This window comes from Misgurnus anguillicaudatus, chromosome 23 (genome assembly GCF_027580225.2).
Source record: "Misgurnus anguillicaudatus chromosome 23, ASM2758022v2, whole genome shotgun sequence".
NCBI lineage: Eukaryota > Metazoa > Chordata > Actinopteri > Cypriniformes > Cobitidae > Misgurnus > Misgurnus anguillicaudatus.
In genome coordinates this window covers 22,485,702-22,501,203 of record NC_073359.2, presented here as the reverse complement: position 1 = coordinate 22,501,203, position 15,502 = coordinate 22,485,702, and the positions used below count along the sequence as shown (strand labels likewise).

Sequence of the window (15,502 nt, the reverse complement as noted above, 5' to 3'; positions counted from 1 at the left end):
TAACATTTTTAAAGTTGTTTTTAAGTTCAAAGGGTGTTCTTAAGGCTTCGCTGTGAGAACATAATTATTTATTTAGAAGTAGGCGTGTCTTGAAGAAAGTCTCTTTAAACCGGTAAAAAATAAAGTATTTTGTTATATGTAATGTGACAACGTATATTAAACCGTAAGAGTCTTTATCTTTCATAGTTAATGATTTCATAACTTCAATGTGTAAAAGGCATCTTTAAAGACTTTTCTGTTGCTGTAGTGTAGTGTAAACGCTTAATTATTTATTCAGAAGTGGGCGTGTCGTCCATACGTAAGTAGTAAACTTGCTACGTTGCGCTAAACCAAAGTCGGCTACCGTACACTTCTTTTTATGAACTTTCATGTGGTAAAATTCGGCAATTATCGATATTTTCGTAGATGGTTTGTCTTCAGTAACACTTACCGTTACGCAATATCAGTTTCTTAAAACAATAATGAAGTTATACTCCTAAACGAAACTTTAAATCCGAAGAATAACACAATCGCAACCGGGTTTTTTACTTCCCTAGACCCAAGTTGGAGGATGGCGGCGACGGAGTCTAGCTTAAGCCCGGTGTTGGAGTCAGTGGTGCCGGCGTGTATGTTCGCACCGGACGCAGGCAACGCAGAAGACCAGGCCGGCGCTGAGAGCAGCGAAACCGGCGACGACAAGAACGGAGACGCCGGGGATCATCTGCACCTCAGCAGCAAGGTGAATTTCAGGCCTGACAGCTGATTTGACTCAATTATATGCACACGAATCAGTGCAACTGTTTGTTTAGTAAATGCACGATGATTAAGGATCGTTAACAACTTTATAATTGAATGTAAACATATATCGATGCATGGTTGTTGCATGAGTGACACGTTGACTGTGCCAGGTGGCATCGCTGTCTATACCAGTAGAGTACGTTAACCATAAAGTTTATTGCATGTAAGTTTTTAAAGCATTTTGACTTGTTTATATACTGCAAATGATCCTATCATGACGTAAAATGTATAATAGACATTTGCATCAGATAAAAATGTGAAAACAAGCAACATCTAAAGTAAATATAGATAAAGTACAATTGGACTTTTCAAGCAGAGCATTATTTATGTTTTTTAGGTTTATAATATATGTCAATAATAGTTTTACTAGTTGAATGTTTGTTAAGATTTTCTAGTTGTCAAATCAGACGTCTTCATTATATTTTTATAAAGTATTATATTGCATTGAAAAGTTTATATTTTATATAATTATTTCAATACAATTATGTAAAAAAAAATGTTTACTGCATGAACAAACATAAACAAGGAAACCATTCATTTCATATATAAACAAATTTGAAGCATAGTATTCAATTTAAATCTAAAATCTGATACTTAATGTGTTGTTGTTGTTGTTTTTTAGTTGGCACTGGTCAGCCCGACAGGAGAGCAGTATGACTTTTTACTCAAACAGTTGCGGGACAGAATGGATGAAGGCTGTGGAGAGACCATCTATGTGGTTGGGATGGGGACAGGTGAGGTCAAATATGTACTGAAACTCTCCCTCACGGTACATTCACACGGGGCGTAAGCATTAATGCTTGATGGAGGGCATGTTTGAAGCGTAGCCAACAGCCAATCACATCAGGCGATCTGATTGGCTGACGCACGCATTGGCGCTTAAAAAGTTGAGAAATGTTCTACTTCTGCCGCGAGCAATGGCAATGACGTGACGCAGACGGATCCACAATTCAGTTCGGCAACGCGTGACGTCACCCATTAAAAGTAAATGAGAAGCGTTAACGTCTACGCCCCGTAAGAGATTTCCGTTAATCTTGTGCCAGTCAAATGTAAATTTTTGCCTTTGTCTTGTGCCACCCCGAAATGTTCAAACTGTTGTGAGTCTTTTAACACTGCACCATATTTGTGAACTTTTGATGCTCATTCGATTGCTGACATTTGGGCGTCACCAATTGAGACGTATCTGACTTTAAACACCCCTTTTTTATATTTTACAAAATCACTTTCATATCTGTTAGTAAAGAAATGGCATATTTGACGATATTTCGTGAAATATTGAATAGTTTACTAACAATCAGAAGGGTGGTAATAGATAGTGGGTATGCATTAAATAACACCTATTATGTTCAGGGTTTTCCGCAGCATATTTCAGTTAAGGCGGCCCGCCTAAGCTTGGAAACCCTACCGCCTTAGCTAGTTTGTCAAAAAAAAAAAAATCGCTGCACAAAAGGCCATCTAGTGCATCTCGGAGAATAGCAGGGACGCGCGCCACATGGCCCAAATGAGAAAGACATGGTCTGGACTGTCACTGTCTGGAGGATAACTAGCCAGTTGATCAAACATTTTGGAGAATAGCACGGACACGCTTCACACCACAGTTTTTACAATCTTCGAGCTATCTATCATCGTTCGCCAGACGTTCTACAACATCTGCTTCAGTTTGTGTTTATTAGCCCTTTAGTTTCACTTCACTACGCAGCTATTCCCGTTAGAGGTAAAAACATTTAATTCATTAATAATCTAGTATGTGTTCATTTCTTGTCATAGTTTCTCCAAAATTAAGTTTTAGTTAAGTGTTTTAAATAAAAATATTGTAATTTTCATCATGACACATTCGCCCCGCCCCTTTGACTGTCACGCCCTCAGCCCCAGACCACCTTAACTAACAAATTTTCTGCGGGAAACCCTGATGTTGCTAAAAACAGCGTTATTTTGTGTATTTGGTATAATACAATGTATCCGTGTGGTTAATGGTAAAAAAAAACATTATTTTCCACATACCATACATTATTGCCACTCCTTTATGCCTTGCATCCCTGAAATGCGTTGATTTTGTACAAAGTGTCTTGTCCACGTCACCCGACCCAGGAAGTAAACGGTTGCCTACAACCCGTGTGTTTGTTGTAATCCAAGAAAAGAGATTTACGTTGAATTTACACTCGCGTCATCATTTACTTTAGGATTTGTACCTTTTGCATGTCGTTAACATGTACTAATACACACTTAACACACCAATGGAAATGTAAAATCATGAATCGGATAATAGGTGCGCTTTAAATTTACATAAAAGACTTTGAGCTGTTGTATATTGCATAATATTTTAAAAGTTACGCTTTAGTCTATTGAATAAAACGTGTAAATTCAATAATAAAATTGTAAAATAAAAATGTATTGTATCCAAACTGGAGTCAAAGAGCATTCATTGATTTGGCTTAACGCTGTGCTCATGACAACTCGAAATTCAAGTTTTTCCACGTCAAACTCGAAAAAACAAAACGTTTAAATATAATTATCAAAGCGCGAAAGCTTTGTAACTAATTTCAAACAAATACCATTTGGTGCCCTTTAATGTTGCATGATGTGTAATTGACAGGAACACATTGAGGTCTTGGATAGAACATTTAAACTGGGATATTCCCACATATGACTTCGTCTCAAATGTCCTACTCAATGTCGACACCCCTGCTATTACACATTTTACACTTATGCATTAACATTTATAAAGACACTTTTGTTCGAAATGGCTTACTGTGCATTACAAAGTTACATGTTTATCAGTATGTGTGTTCCCTGGGATCGAACCCATGATCTTTTGTGCTGTTAATGCAATGCTCGACCAACTGAGCTACAAAAATGGCTTATTGTATAAATGTTGACTCCTTGTAATTGTTTCACATCTGCGACTGCTTTATTTCGCATTACGACAGATCAGAGAGCAGACTCATTACTTGTCCAAAGTTAAACAGTCCGCTTTGGAAATTGATTTTGACTTTCCCTGAGGTAAATGGGCCATTTAGGATATCCCCGTGTCTTTTTTCCAGACGGTGGTGATTACGGTCTGGATGAGAGGGATATGGACGCGTCTGTCGCCACCGTGCAATCGCTTTGCGAACAGGTTGACGCTGATCTGATTCTGCTGAGAGAGAGAACGGAGACGGCGGGACGCATTCGCGATTACCTCATACGACGGCGGGTGGGAGAGGCCGACTTTCTGGAAGTCAGGTTGCCAGATTTTTCCACAAATATCTCTTAGTGATTATATGTGATCCTGCCTATGAAACTAAAGTCATCTTACATAATGTAAAGAACATTCTGTTGATATCTTTAATATTGATTGTCAAAGATTAACTTTATTTTGCCTTCTTACCTTTCGCTCTTAGAGTGGCAGTTGTAGGTAACGTAGACGCCGGTAAAAGCACGCTGCTTGGCGTCCTCACCCACGGGGAACTCGACAACGGTCGCGGGTTCGCCCGCCAAAAGCTCTTCCGCCACAAACACGAGATGGAGAGCGGCCGCACCAGCAGCGTCGGCAATGACATACTGGGTTTCGACCAAGACGGGCAGGTGGTCAACAAACCGGACAGCCACGGGGGAAGCCTCGACTGGACGAAGATCTGCGAGAGGTCGTCCAAAGTCATCACCTTCATCGACCTGGCAGGTCACGAGAAATACCTGAAGACCACCGTGTTCGGCATGACGGGGCACTTGCCGGATTTTTGCATGTTAATGGTGAGGAAGATAACCTACCATGCATCCGTTTTTACATTTATATCAGTATGTGTGTTCCCTGGGAATCAAACCCATGAACTTTGTGATGCCACTGATGCTACCAATTGAGCTACATTAACACGTCTTATGTTTCTCTTTATCGTAAAGGTGGGCAGTAACGCAGGAATCGTTGGCATGACCAAAGAGCACCTCGGTCTGGCTCTGGCCCTCAACGTTCCCGTCTTCGTAGTCGTCACAAAAATAGACATGTGTCCCGCTAACATTTTGCAAGGTAACATAAAGCATGCATCCTTTTCAATGCTCTTGCAATAATGTAATATCAATCGATTGTTTGGGTTACAGAGACGCTGAAGTTATTACAGAGGTTGCTGAAGTCTCCGGGATGCAGAAAAATTCCAGTTTTGGTGCAAAACAAAGATGATGTCATCGTCACAGCCTCAAACTTTAGCTCGGAGAGGTAACGTTAATCTTACAAACACCTAGAAAATACCCGATCAACTGCAAAACAATGTATTATTTCCTTACATTTTTTATTTTATATTTTACTTTTATCATATACTTAAAAATATTTTATCTTGAAACTAATGCAAGAGTTATAATCAATACAAACCAAAACATACTTTTTTTGTATAGGGTGTGTCCAATTTTCCAAATTTCTAACGTGACGGGTGAAAACATGGACTTGTTGAAGATGTTCTTGAACCTGCTCTCCTCCAGATTGACATTTAAGGACGACGAACCACCAGAGTTTCAGATCGATGACACGTATTCAGTGCCGGTAAATTGGGCGTTTTCGAATGTCATGATGTTTTTCAATCCACTGTCATTTCAACCTCCTCTCTCATGTGTTTCTCAGGGAGTTGGCACGGTAGTGTCAGGAACTACTTTACGCGGATTAATACGCCTTAATGACACGCTGCTCCTCGGCCCTGATCCTCTGGGTGCCTTTATTCCCATAACCGTCAAATCCATCCACCGCAAGCGCATGGTTGTGAAAGAAGTCAGAGGCGGACAGACCGCATCCTTTGCACTGAAGAAGATCAAGCGGTCGTATATCAGGAAGGGAATGGTGATGGTGTCGCCCCGTCTCAACCCGCAGGCGTGCTGGGAGTTCGAGGCTGAGATTTTGGTACTGCATCACCCGACTACGATAGCGCCGAGATACCAGGCCATGGGTCAGTACGGGAGACAAAAATGGGATATTTTATACATTTTGGCTAAATGTGTATTGTATAGAGTAAATATATTTTAATAGTTTTTGGTTAGTAGAGCTGCATTATAATTAATCGCGACTAATCATTTGCTGAATAAAAGTTTTTGTTTAGATCATATTTGTGTGTGTGTAATGCATATTTATTTATTTATTCATTTGTATTTATTTATATATTTATATATACACATATTTTTATTTATAATTCATTTAATAATAAATTATTATTATTATACACAGTGCACACACATATATGATGTAAACAAAAACTGCTATTCTGCAAATGATTAGTCGCGATTAATCGTTATGCAGCCCTATTGGTTACATACTTATACATTGACCTGCTGTTTGTTATTTAATATTTCAGTATGCAATTATTTAATTTGTGTATTAATATGAATATTTCAAAGTAATACTAATAATTTTTGATATACCAATAAACTTTTCAGATATATAGTTTATATAAACAATATGATAAAACAGTTTTGTATATTGTCAGGTATAAAGTATAAATTGTTTAGTACGCTTCCAATATCGGTTTTATTAGACTGATGCTGTTGTAACCAAATGTAAAATGCTAATATTGGTACCAATATGCTCGCCAATATAGTGCACATTGACTTTTATTTTGTATTTCTGTTATAGTTCACTGTGGTAGCATCAGACAAACCGCCACTATCATCGGCATGAATAAAACCTGTTTACGAACCGGGGACAAAGCCACTGTAAACTTTCGTTTCATCAAGACGCCCGAGTACCTTCACATGGACCACAGACTCGTCTTCAGAGAGGGGAGAACCAAAGCCGTGGGTACCATCACTAAGGTTAGAGGTCAACAGTATTTTTTTTACCATCCAAAGCTGTAGATCAGGGATGGGCAACTTCGGTCCTGGAGGGCCGGTGTCCTGCAGAGTTTAGCTCCAACTTGCCTCAGCACACCTGCCTAAAGGTTTTTAGTATGCCTAGTAAGACCTTAATTGGCTGCTTCAGGTGGGTTTAATTATGGTTGGAGCTAAACTCTGCAGGACACCGGCCCTCCAGGACCGAAGTTGCCCATCCCTGCAGTAGATAGAGGCTGTGATTTATTCACGTTGCTATGCATATAATATAACAAGTCCTACGCTGTCACATAAGTAATAAAAAGTGTCAGCTGTGGTATATTGTAAATATAAGAAGGCTATTAACCAATCAGCATCCAGGGCCAAAACCATCCTTTTTATTATAGTTGTGTAAGAAAATTGTTTGGCAATACTTTGATCCTCATCAATGCAATATCGATATTTTAAGCGTTCATAGGCATGCAGTTGTTTACATCTCGACCACTAGATAGCTCTGAACTTAAACAGAGACAGGAAGTACTAGCATGGGGTGTGCCACAAATTTTAATGCTAAGGTTTGCATATGGTGATGTGTTCTCAATGAAAGCTTTCTTAAAATGATATGCTAATATATTCCTAAAATGGAAATATCCCAATATATGGCCCCACGTTAGAGTATCGCAACATATTGCATCGCAAACCCCTGTATTGGGTGACATAATTTAAAGTATTCATGTAAACAGAGGCAAAAATTGGTTTTGATCTTGTTTTGCAAACATTTTGAGTCATAAAAGTTATGTTTTATATTGAAACTCTCACATGTTTTTTGTGCATGCGACAGCTGCTTCAAACCAAGCCTCAGGCCAAGATGCAGTCTACCAAGAAAACCTCACCACAGGTTGAAGGAGCCAGCGAAGAAAACTCGCACGTGGATACAAGCTTACCAACCGGACAACAGGTGAGAGAAAGCGACACAATTTATTAAGGTTTATAAATCTAGCTGAGTAAAAATCTGGCCAGAAAGTTGGCAAAAGTGGAAATACATACTTAAGATGCACCAGGCAAATCAGCAAGACATTTTGTTTTAGTTACAGTATTCAGTAAAGCTCAAAATAAATTATAGGCGTGCAGGAAAATTAAATTCTCACAGGACACCTACGCAGGGAATTCACAATTTCCTGGGAATCTCTTTTACAAGCGTGTTTGATTAAAATCATAGTCTTTAAAACACAAATTCACTTAACCACCTCAGGGAAATCGTCAAAAATTCCTAGTGTCATCTTGATGAGTTATTCCGATAGATTCTTCGAATTTCCACGTAAATTGTCCACATCTGCACACTGTCCACCACTTTCACTTAAAGGGATAGTTCACCTAAGATGAAAATGATGTCATTAATGTCTCACCCTCGTGTTGTTCCGGACTCGTGGGACCCCCGTTCATCTTCGGAGCACAGTTTAAGATGTTTTATATTTAGTCCGAGAGCTTGTTGACCCTTCATTGAAAATCTATGTATGGTATACTGTCCATGTCCAGAAAGGTAATAAAAACATCATCAAAGTTGTCCATGTGACATCAGTGGGTCAGTTAGAATGTGTTGAAGCATTGACAATACATTTTGGTCCAAAAAAAACAAAAATTACGACTTTATTCCGCATTGTCTTCTCTTCCGCATCTGTTGTGAAGCGCATGCGCGAGACTTTAGTCATGTGACTGCAGTGACGCGGCTGACGTGTTATCTGGTGCGCCCCAGCTGGGGTTTTTTTGTGCGCCCCCGAGCTTTGTTTACAGTCTGAGGGAGACCCATGCTGTAAGTTTGAAAAAAAGCTGATGATAACATGTCAGCCGCGTCACTGCAGTCACATGACTTTAGTTTTGCACATGCGCTTCACAACAGAAACGGAAGATAAGACAATGCTGAATAAAGTCGTAATTTTTTATATTTTTAGACCAAAATGTATTTTCGATGCTTCGACACATTTTAACTGACCCACTGATGTCACATGGACTACTTTGATGATGTTTTTATTACCTTTCTGGACATGGACAGTATACCGTACATAGATTTTCAATGGAGGGTCACCAAACTAAATATAAAACATCTTAAACTGTGTTTCCGAAGATGAGTGGAGGTCTTCTGAGTTTGGAACGACATGAGGGTGATTTTCATTTTTGGGTGAACTATCCCTTTAAGAAAAAGGGGTGCAGTCGTGGCCTGATAGTTAGAGAGTGGGGATTGTAACCCAAATGCCGCGGTTTGAGTCTCATTCCCATGAATTCTTGACATTCCCCTTTGATCCCAAATGCTCCAAAACGTTCCTTTTATGCCTTCTGTGGCCTGTGGCTTGTCACTGTAGCTAGCGTGGAGGATGAGAAGCTGCTTAAAGGTGGTAAAAGGGATAGTAGTAAGTCGTTTGAAGTGAAGGCAAATTAGTTTTTAACCCTTTGAGGTTCGGATTTAATGCTTTTTAATTTATAAATGGTTTTAGTTTAAATCGCATACAGTAGGGGGGTTCTAAGCAAGACTTTCATGAAGGCGGTTTAATGTAATTTAGGGTTTTTATTGTTTAAACGGTACTTAAACCTTTACTTGGATTTAAAGGTAATTGATTTCTCTGCTTATGGTGACGGCATTTTTTTTCTTTGTTTGTTTAAATAGTGTTCAAATAATAAATAAAGCATTTCAATTTAATGCTAATGAATTTTGCTCTTAAAGCAGATTCTGTTTAATTGCATTTAACCTAAATGGACAAAAATGAAAACATCTATAAAACAGACGATTCGGCTGCTAAACATTAAACACAGGAAATAAACGACGGCTTAGATTTTTTCTGTTTCTTTCAGTTCAAATCTGGTGGAAGTGGCAGGAGGCGAGGTGGTCAGCGACACAAAGGCAAAGCACCTCTGAGCAGCAGCCCCGGGATGACATCTGGATTGGGAAGCAACTAAGCTAAACTTTATCATAAGTGAACACCAGAGGGCAGTAAAGACTTACTTTGTTTTTACCCACCACAAGTTCCTTTTTTCATTTCCCCTACCATAAACGAAGCCTGGACCGAGCCATCTCTCGCTCACTAATTACAAACGTTCATCTCCGCTGACACAATCGTGCCAAAAATCCAGATTGACAAGCTCCCTCACGGTAAAGCCCATCCACCCTCTTTTATCGCCCTTTTTAAACCCATACGCACTAGCATCTTAACATGCGGCAATAAATACCCTTAAACCCAAATTTTGTGGCCAGCATGTTTCCCAGCGGACCCAATTAAGGAGCCCTCAAGTGAATCTTTCAGCGATTTTCCTATTTTTCACTTAATTTTCCTCCAATTTAATCTAGCAAATGCTGAAGCAGATGAAAGGCTGAGAATCTGTTCTGCTTGTCAATCTTTTATGCCCCCTCATCCTTTTCGGATTTTAATGAGCGCCGCTGTAGACGAGACGCAAGACATGGCAGAAGATGGGACCGGGCATTAGTGCTGCCTCACGATTAGTCGCGACTAATCGTTTGCAGAATAAAAGTTTTTGTTTACATAATATATGTTGGTGTACTGTGTATAGTAATTATGTATAAATTCAAACACACACATGCATGTATATATTTAAGAAATATTCGCATGTGTATATAAAGTTTTATATTTATATATAATTTAAATTATATATAAATATAAATATTTATTATATAAATATATGTTTTTCTCTAAATTGTACATGCATGTGTTTGTATTGATTTGTACATGGTTGTTGTGCACAGTACACACACATATATTATGTAGACGGGGACTTTTGTTCTGCAAACGATTGGTCGCGACTGGTCGTGAGGCAGCACTACCGGGCATACGTGGAGTGTCACAAATTAGGTGGCATTTGCATTGCTTTTTCATAGCTTAGCATTATTGTGCATGTTTTTTTTTACTACAAAGCTATTTTGAAGGATACGTTTGGCTGATTAAGCTGACAATGCCAGTTAAAATCCAGTTCTCACATCTTGTCTATCTTTTTATTTTAAGTTGACCCATATAAGTGACCCAAAGCGAGAATACAGCTCATTTTTTGTAAATTATTAACTAGCACTAACATTTAAAGGGACAGTACAGCCTAAATAAAAAATGCATTGAGTTTATCAAGCATGAAAAAAGATGTTTGGCAGGATATATTTGGTTCTTTTCAATATTAAGAAAGTGAATGGTGACCAGGGACTTTTAAGTCTCCAGAAATGACAAAAAACATAGTGAAACTAAACTATTCAACTCTTATGGTATACTGTATAGTGTATTTAAACTATTTTACAATTGAAAGTCTTTACTGTATTGCTTATAAATATCATTGGTGATTTAAATATGCATATATATTTAATGCATACATTTAGTGGCTTTTACGAAAAATTACGAGACGCATCGTGGCCAACATTGACGTTAAACAACACAGTTTTGGTCTTCACCTCATGCGAAACTTAAAAAGACTTAATTTGGGGCATGTTATACTGTATGGACACCTGTTGGGCCATTTTTGGAGTTTGAGGGCTGCTGGTCCCCATTCACTTGTATGGAAAATAACTACCAACCACTGTGCTGAACAAAGAAAAATCATACAAAATACAGGTTTGAAACAACATAAGGGTCAATCATTCTGGGTGGATTGTTCACTGAAGTTAGATAAGCGTTTTGATTGGAACCCATTGTTCCCAGTCATGTTGAAGAAAGAAGTTCACATACAATATGGTGCCTGTGTTGATGCCAATTATTATTTTTTTATTAAACTTAAAAAGAAAATCATATTTGGAGAAAGTAGAGATTATTGACGCTGTTGCGTTACGCATTAAACATTTTTTAAAGAAATGTTACGTAGTTATGCGCAATTTTTTGCGAAGTTGGTTAAAGCCGAAAACAGGAGTTGGTCTTGTGATTTGAACAACAATAAATGAGTTTTTGCTGTGAAATGGAGAACTTTAGACCCATAATAAAATGACAAAATATAACAAGCACCAAACGTCGATTCATGGACGAATTAAACAATTTAGTTTGCTTTAAAATTTTAAGACGGCTAAAAAAATGGCCACTCTACAACATAACTCGCTTTTAGTTTACTAAATCTAGTTAACTTGGGTCATGGATGGTGTTATTGAAGGCTTCTTTCAAGTTGGTTCTGGTTGAAGTTCTTGGGTTTGTTTTAGTTTGGTTGAGTTAAAAATCAATACAAATCTGCCACACAGTGTGTGTTTTCTGTAATACGAGGAAGACATCTTGAAATTCATTTTAGTTTTATTATTGGCATCCACTGAGATTTTTTTCAATGATTGAAAAGTCAGATTTTTGATCCATTTGTAAATAAACAATAAACATAAAGGATAATAAAACTAGACTAAATACTTTTCTTTTTGGTTAGCGTTCAAAGCTTACGATTTTTATCAGGCAGTTCATTTTCAATTCGAAGGTTTATTTCATTTTAGTGCATGTTTTTGTTTTCCAGAACAAAACTGTGTGTACATTATGTACAAAAGAGTGTAAATTGAATTTGTGTTGTAAATAAAGTTTTACCAACTCTTAGAAACGCTAAGGTTGTTATTACAAAACGTGTCGCACTCGCCGTATTGTTACATGGCAAAAATAGCAATGCCGCTTTAATACGTTTTATTATGTCTTTTGTTTGTGTAAAGTGAAACGGCATGTCCTCGGAGAAACCGTTAAGCTATATTACTAAACATTTGGTTTATTCATCCTCAGACACTCGTTCGTAATTTGCTATTCTGTCGTCTCTACGATGCACTGAACAAATACGGCATAACTTTTTTTTTATTACCTACTGTCCCCGCACCACTGCTGTGTAAAAGATATGAAATTCTCTCGGCCAAAAAAAGAAATAAAAAATGGGCATTGGGTCATTTTTGTCAAAATCTGATGAAGTGGCGGCATTAATAAAACAGATAAACGTTACGGCACGTGGTCAAGCTGATTCCTGTGGGTTTTTTATCGTATCTTTTGCAGTTCTTTAAAAAAGCCAATTTGATTCGCACCACTTTTTGAATTTGTGGTAAATGACGTTCATATCAAAACAATATCTTGGGCTTTCCACATCCCATCCTCCCTTTATATACAGGGTTCCTACGGGTCCTTGAAATCCTTGAAAGTTTGTGAATCTGGGGAAATAAAATTCAAGGCCCTGGGAAGTTTTTGAAAATATACATGCATAGATACAGGTCATTGAATGTGCTTGAATTTATTTATGCAAGAAGTTTTCTGGAAAAAAACCATATTGTTCCCTGTGTAGTGTAGGATAATATCATAAAAAGTCTAGATGTTTAAAGCACACATGCTAAACTGTTCACTTTAAATGCTTATATCTTCTGTATGCGAATGTTGATTCATACCAAAATGCTTTTTTGCATAGTTGTGTTTGACACATGAAAACGTCTCGGGTTACGTATGTAACTGTTGTTTCTTGAGAAGGGAACGAGACGCTGCGTCTCCCTTCGTGCGTCCCTGTAACGCCGTCTTTGGAAATATTTCAGATAGCGATATACTTCCTGGCTCCCACTTCACCCTGTCTTTGTCATTAAGCCTCACCATTGGTTGAATTTGATATACACATTCAGACGCACTTACCCCTGGAGACGTCCCCAAAGTGTCACCACAGTGACGCAGCGTGAGTTCCCTCGAAAGGGAACTGTAACAATGTATCTTAAAAAGTAACACAATGTAACCTTGCTCTCACTTGAAATGTGTCCCCACATTTAGTCCTTGAATTTGAGGATATTGGACCTGGAAAGTCCTTAAAGGGATAGTTCGGCCAAAAATGACATTAAACCCATGATTTACTCACCCCCAAGCTGTCCGAGTTGCATATGTCCATCGTTTTTCAGACAAACACATTTTTGGATATTTTAGAAAATGTTTTAGATCTTTCAGTTAATTAAATGTGAAGTTACGGGATCCACGCCCTTCAAGTCCAAAAAAGTGCGTCCATCCTTCACAAAATAAATCCAAACGGCTCCAGGATGATAAACAAAGGTCTTCTGAGGGTAATCTGCGCGGTGTTGTTGTAGAAATATCCAGTTAGCTGTCTTCAGGACACATAGGAGACAGTACAGTACTCATCCACCGTGACATCTTGCAGATGCTTCAAACGGCTTTTGAGGCCAATAGCAGATATAACACGCTTGATGTAGACTGCCATTGGTGCATGTCTGTGATGTCTATGATACCACAGGTATAAGATGTCTCACTTTATAGTTTTGAGGGATGTTTACTGGTGTCCCCATTGCAGTCACTATGTACTCCTGATGTAGCCATTTGGCAAGCCTGACTTCATAGAGGTAGTCAGGGGCGTCGCTAGATATGCATGACATCCGGCTTTAGGACCACAAGTGACAAAGGAAAAGCAATTTTACAAGTAAACATGTTTTTTTTCTGCGTGTGATAAAAAAATAAGGCTACTAACCAACAGCACTACTTTGTATAACTGAATATGTTTTGTTTAATTAAAATGTTACATTTTAGAACAGTTTTTTGTCATAAATTTTCTTTGGGGGGGCCGCGAAGGAATGCACTGTACACAAGGAGGGGCCGCATGTGGAAAAAGTTTGAAAACCACTGTACTAGGGGGCTACTCCTCTTTTTCCATTAAGGGGGCTTTGGTTAAAAAAGGATGAAGACCTCTGCTTTGTAGTGTAGGTCATCCTAATAACCATTTAATAGTCAATTTGTTACATTTTTGTCAGATTTATAAATAGCTCAATTTGTAGAGCACTGTGTTTGAAGTGCAAAGATCACAGGTTTGATTTCCAAGGATCACACATACTGATGAAAATAGTGTTTACTTTAAAGGCACTGTTAGTCACTTTACATAAAAGTGTCTGCCAAAATGTAAAACCGATTTTTTTCACCAATACAAATATTTTGGGGAAAAATATGGGTTAATAATAAAAAAATTAACTTTTAAGTGCATATAACGTTCCCACAATTACATTTTTGTTACATTTAAATGTTATGTAATATGTACTAGGGCAGTGGTTCTTTAACTGGAGTCCGGCCCCGGGGGGCCGCCGATGATTCAGAGTAATATCTGCCAATACCCATACAGTAGTTTGCTTGTGATATTAAATTGCATTTATTAACTCATTCACCGCCAGCCTTTTTGAGAAAAGTTGCCCACCTGCATTTTTGTGATTTTAACAAAATTTTCACAAAATTCCTTGCAGGAAAAATTATCTTCTATAAATATATAAACATACAAATTATATAAAATTAAAGAACACACCCTCTGATTTCAAACAAACAATAAACAAACAAACAAAATGGGGAAAAAACGTTTCATTATATATTTACTTTTTCTACTTAATTTAACCACTGAAATATGGATATTTCTCTTCAAAAATACAACATTTTGAGCAAAAAGCTTAAAAAATTGCGTTTTTGTAAAGGAATTTATGTTAGAGATCAGACTCAGAATGACTATCAAACATAAAGGCAGTTAAAATAAATCATTAAATCTTTTTAACTTCCGTTTTTGATAAATTCGTCTAGTGACGATCTAGTGGATAAAAGCGGTATTACACTTTCACTTTGAAATTCGTCCAGAAAGGCATATTTATTAGTTAAATATGAACTCATAAATGACGAGATAACTCGTCAATGGCGGTGAATGAGTTAAATTCAGAAGATGACATTTTCTGAATGTTATTCATTCATATATTGACCATTAATATTAAACATTAAACTTGTGATGTTTCTTTACTTTTTTACCCAGATAGCAATGAGTCGGCGGACCACCGGCGGTGCTCTGGCGGCTGTAAGCGTCATAAGGGCGTAATCGCAAACAGGTCTGACGGCGGACCGCCGCGGCAGCCGCTTTTGCATAAATTAAGCAGTCGGTCCGCCGGCTGCATGCTGGCGGCATCTCGCAACAAATGAGAGTGACGTATTCAGCGGCAAAAGTTTAATCCCCGCCAGCGGGACGCACCTTTAGCCGACAG

The 15,502-nt window shown here is 38.1% G+C and overlaps 1 protein-coding gene across 3 annotated transcripts; it reads left to right on the top strand.

Moving 5' to 3' along the window:
- The first annotated feature begins 292 nt into the window (after window positions 1-292).
- On the top strand, window positions 293-9,766 carry gtpbp1l (GTP binding protein 1, like). Of its 3 annotated transcripts, none has more exons than XM_055218088.2 (12): window positions 293-408; window positions 537-718; window positions 1,400-1,511; window positions 3,819-3,999; window positions 4,158-4,506; window positions 4,654-4,777; window positions 4,849-4,963; window positions 5,140-5,284; window positions 5,363-5,681; window positions 6,362-6,540; window positions 7,376-7,492; window positions 9,379-9,766. In XM_055218088.2, exons 2-12 carry the CDS (start codon window positions 551-553, stop codon window positions 9,481-9,483), a joined length of 1,914 nt encoding a protein of 637 aa, XP_055074063.2. In that variant the 5' UTR covers window positions 293-408; window positions 537-550; the 3' UTR covers window positions 9,484-9,766. The 3 variants fall into 3 exon arrangements, with proteins under 3 accessions (XP_055074063.2, XP_055074064.2, XP_055074062.2); XM_055218089.2 differs by having other exon boundaries at window positions 299-373; XM_055218087.2 differs by having other exon boundaries at window positions 312-718.
- Window positions 9,767-15,502: the final 5,736 nt, after the last annotated feature.

What these genes read in the sequence shown, in the direction of transcription:
- gtpbp1l (XM_055218088.2), top strand. Translation starts at nt 551, where the DNA reads ATGGCGGCGACGGAGTCTAGCTTAAGCCCGGTGTTGGAGTCAGTGGTG. An exon ending in TCCCGCTAACATTTTGCAAG is followed by an intron (nt 4,778 to 4,848) that starts GTAACATAAAGC and finishes TTTGGGTTACAG; the next exon opens with AGACGCTGAAGTTATTACAG. An exon ending in GCCGAGATACCAGGCCATGG is followed by an intron (nt 5,682 to 6,361) that starts GTCAGTACGGGA and finishes TTTCTGTTATAG; the next exon opens with TTCACTGTGGTAGCATCAGA.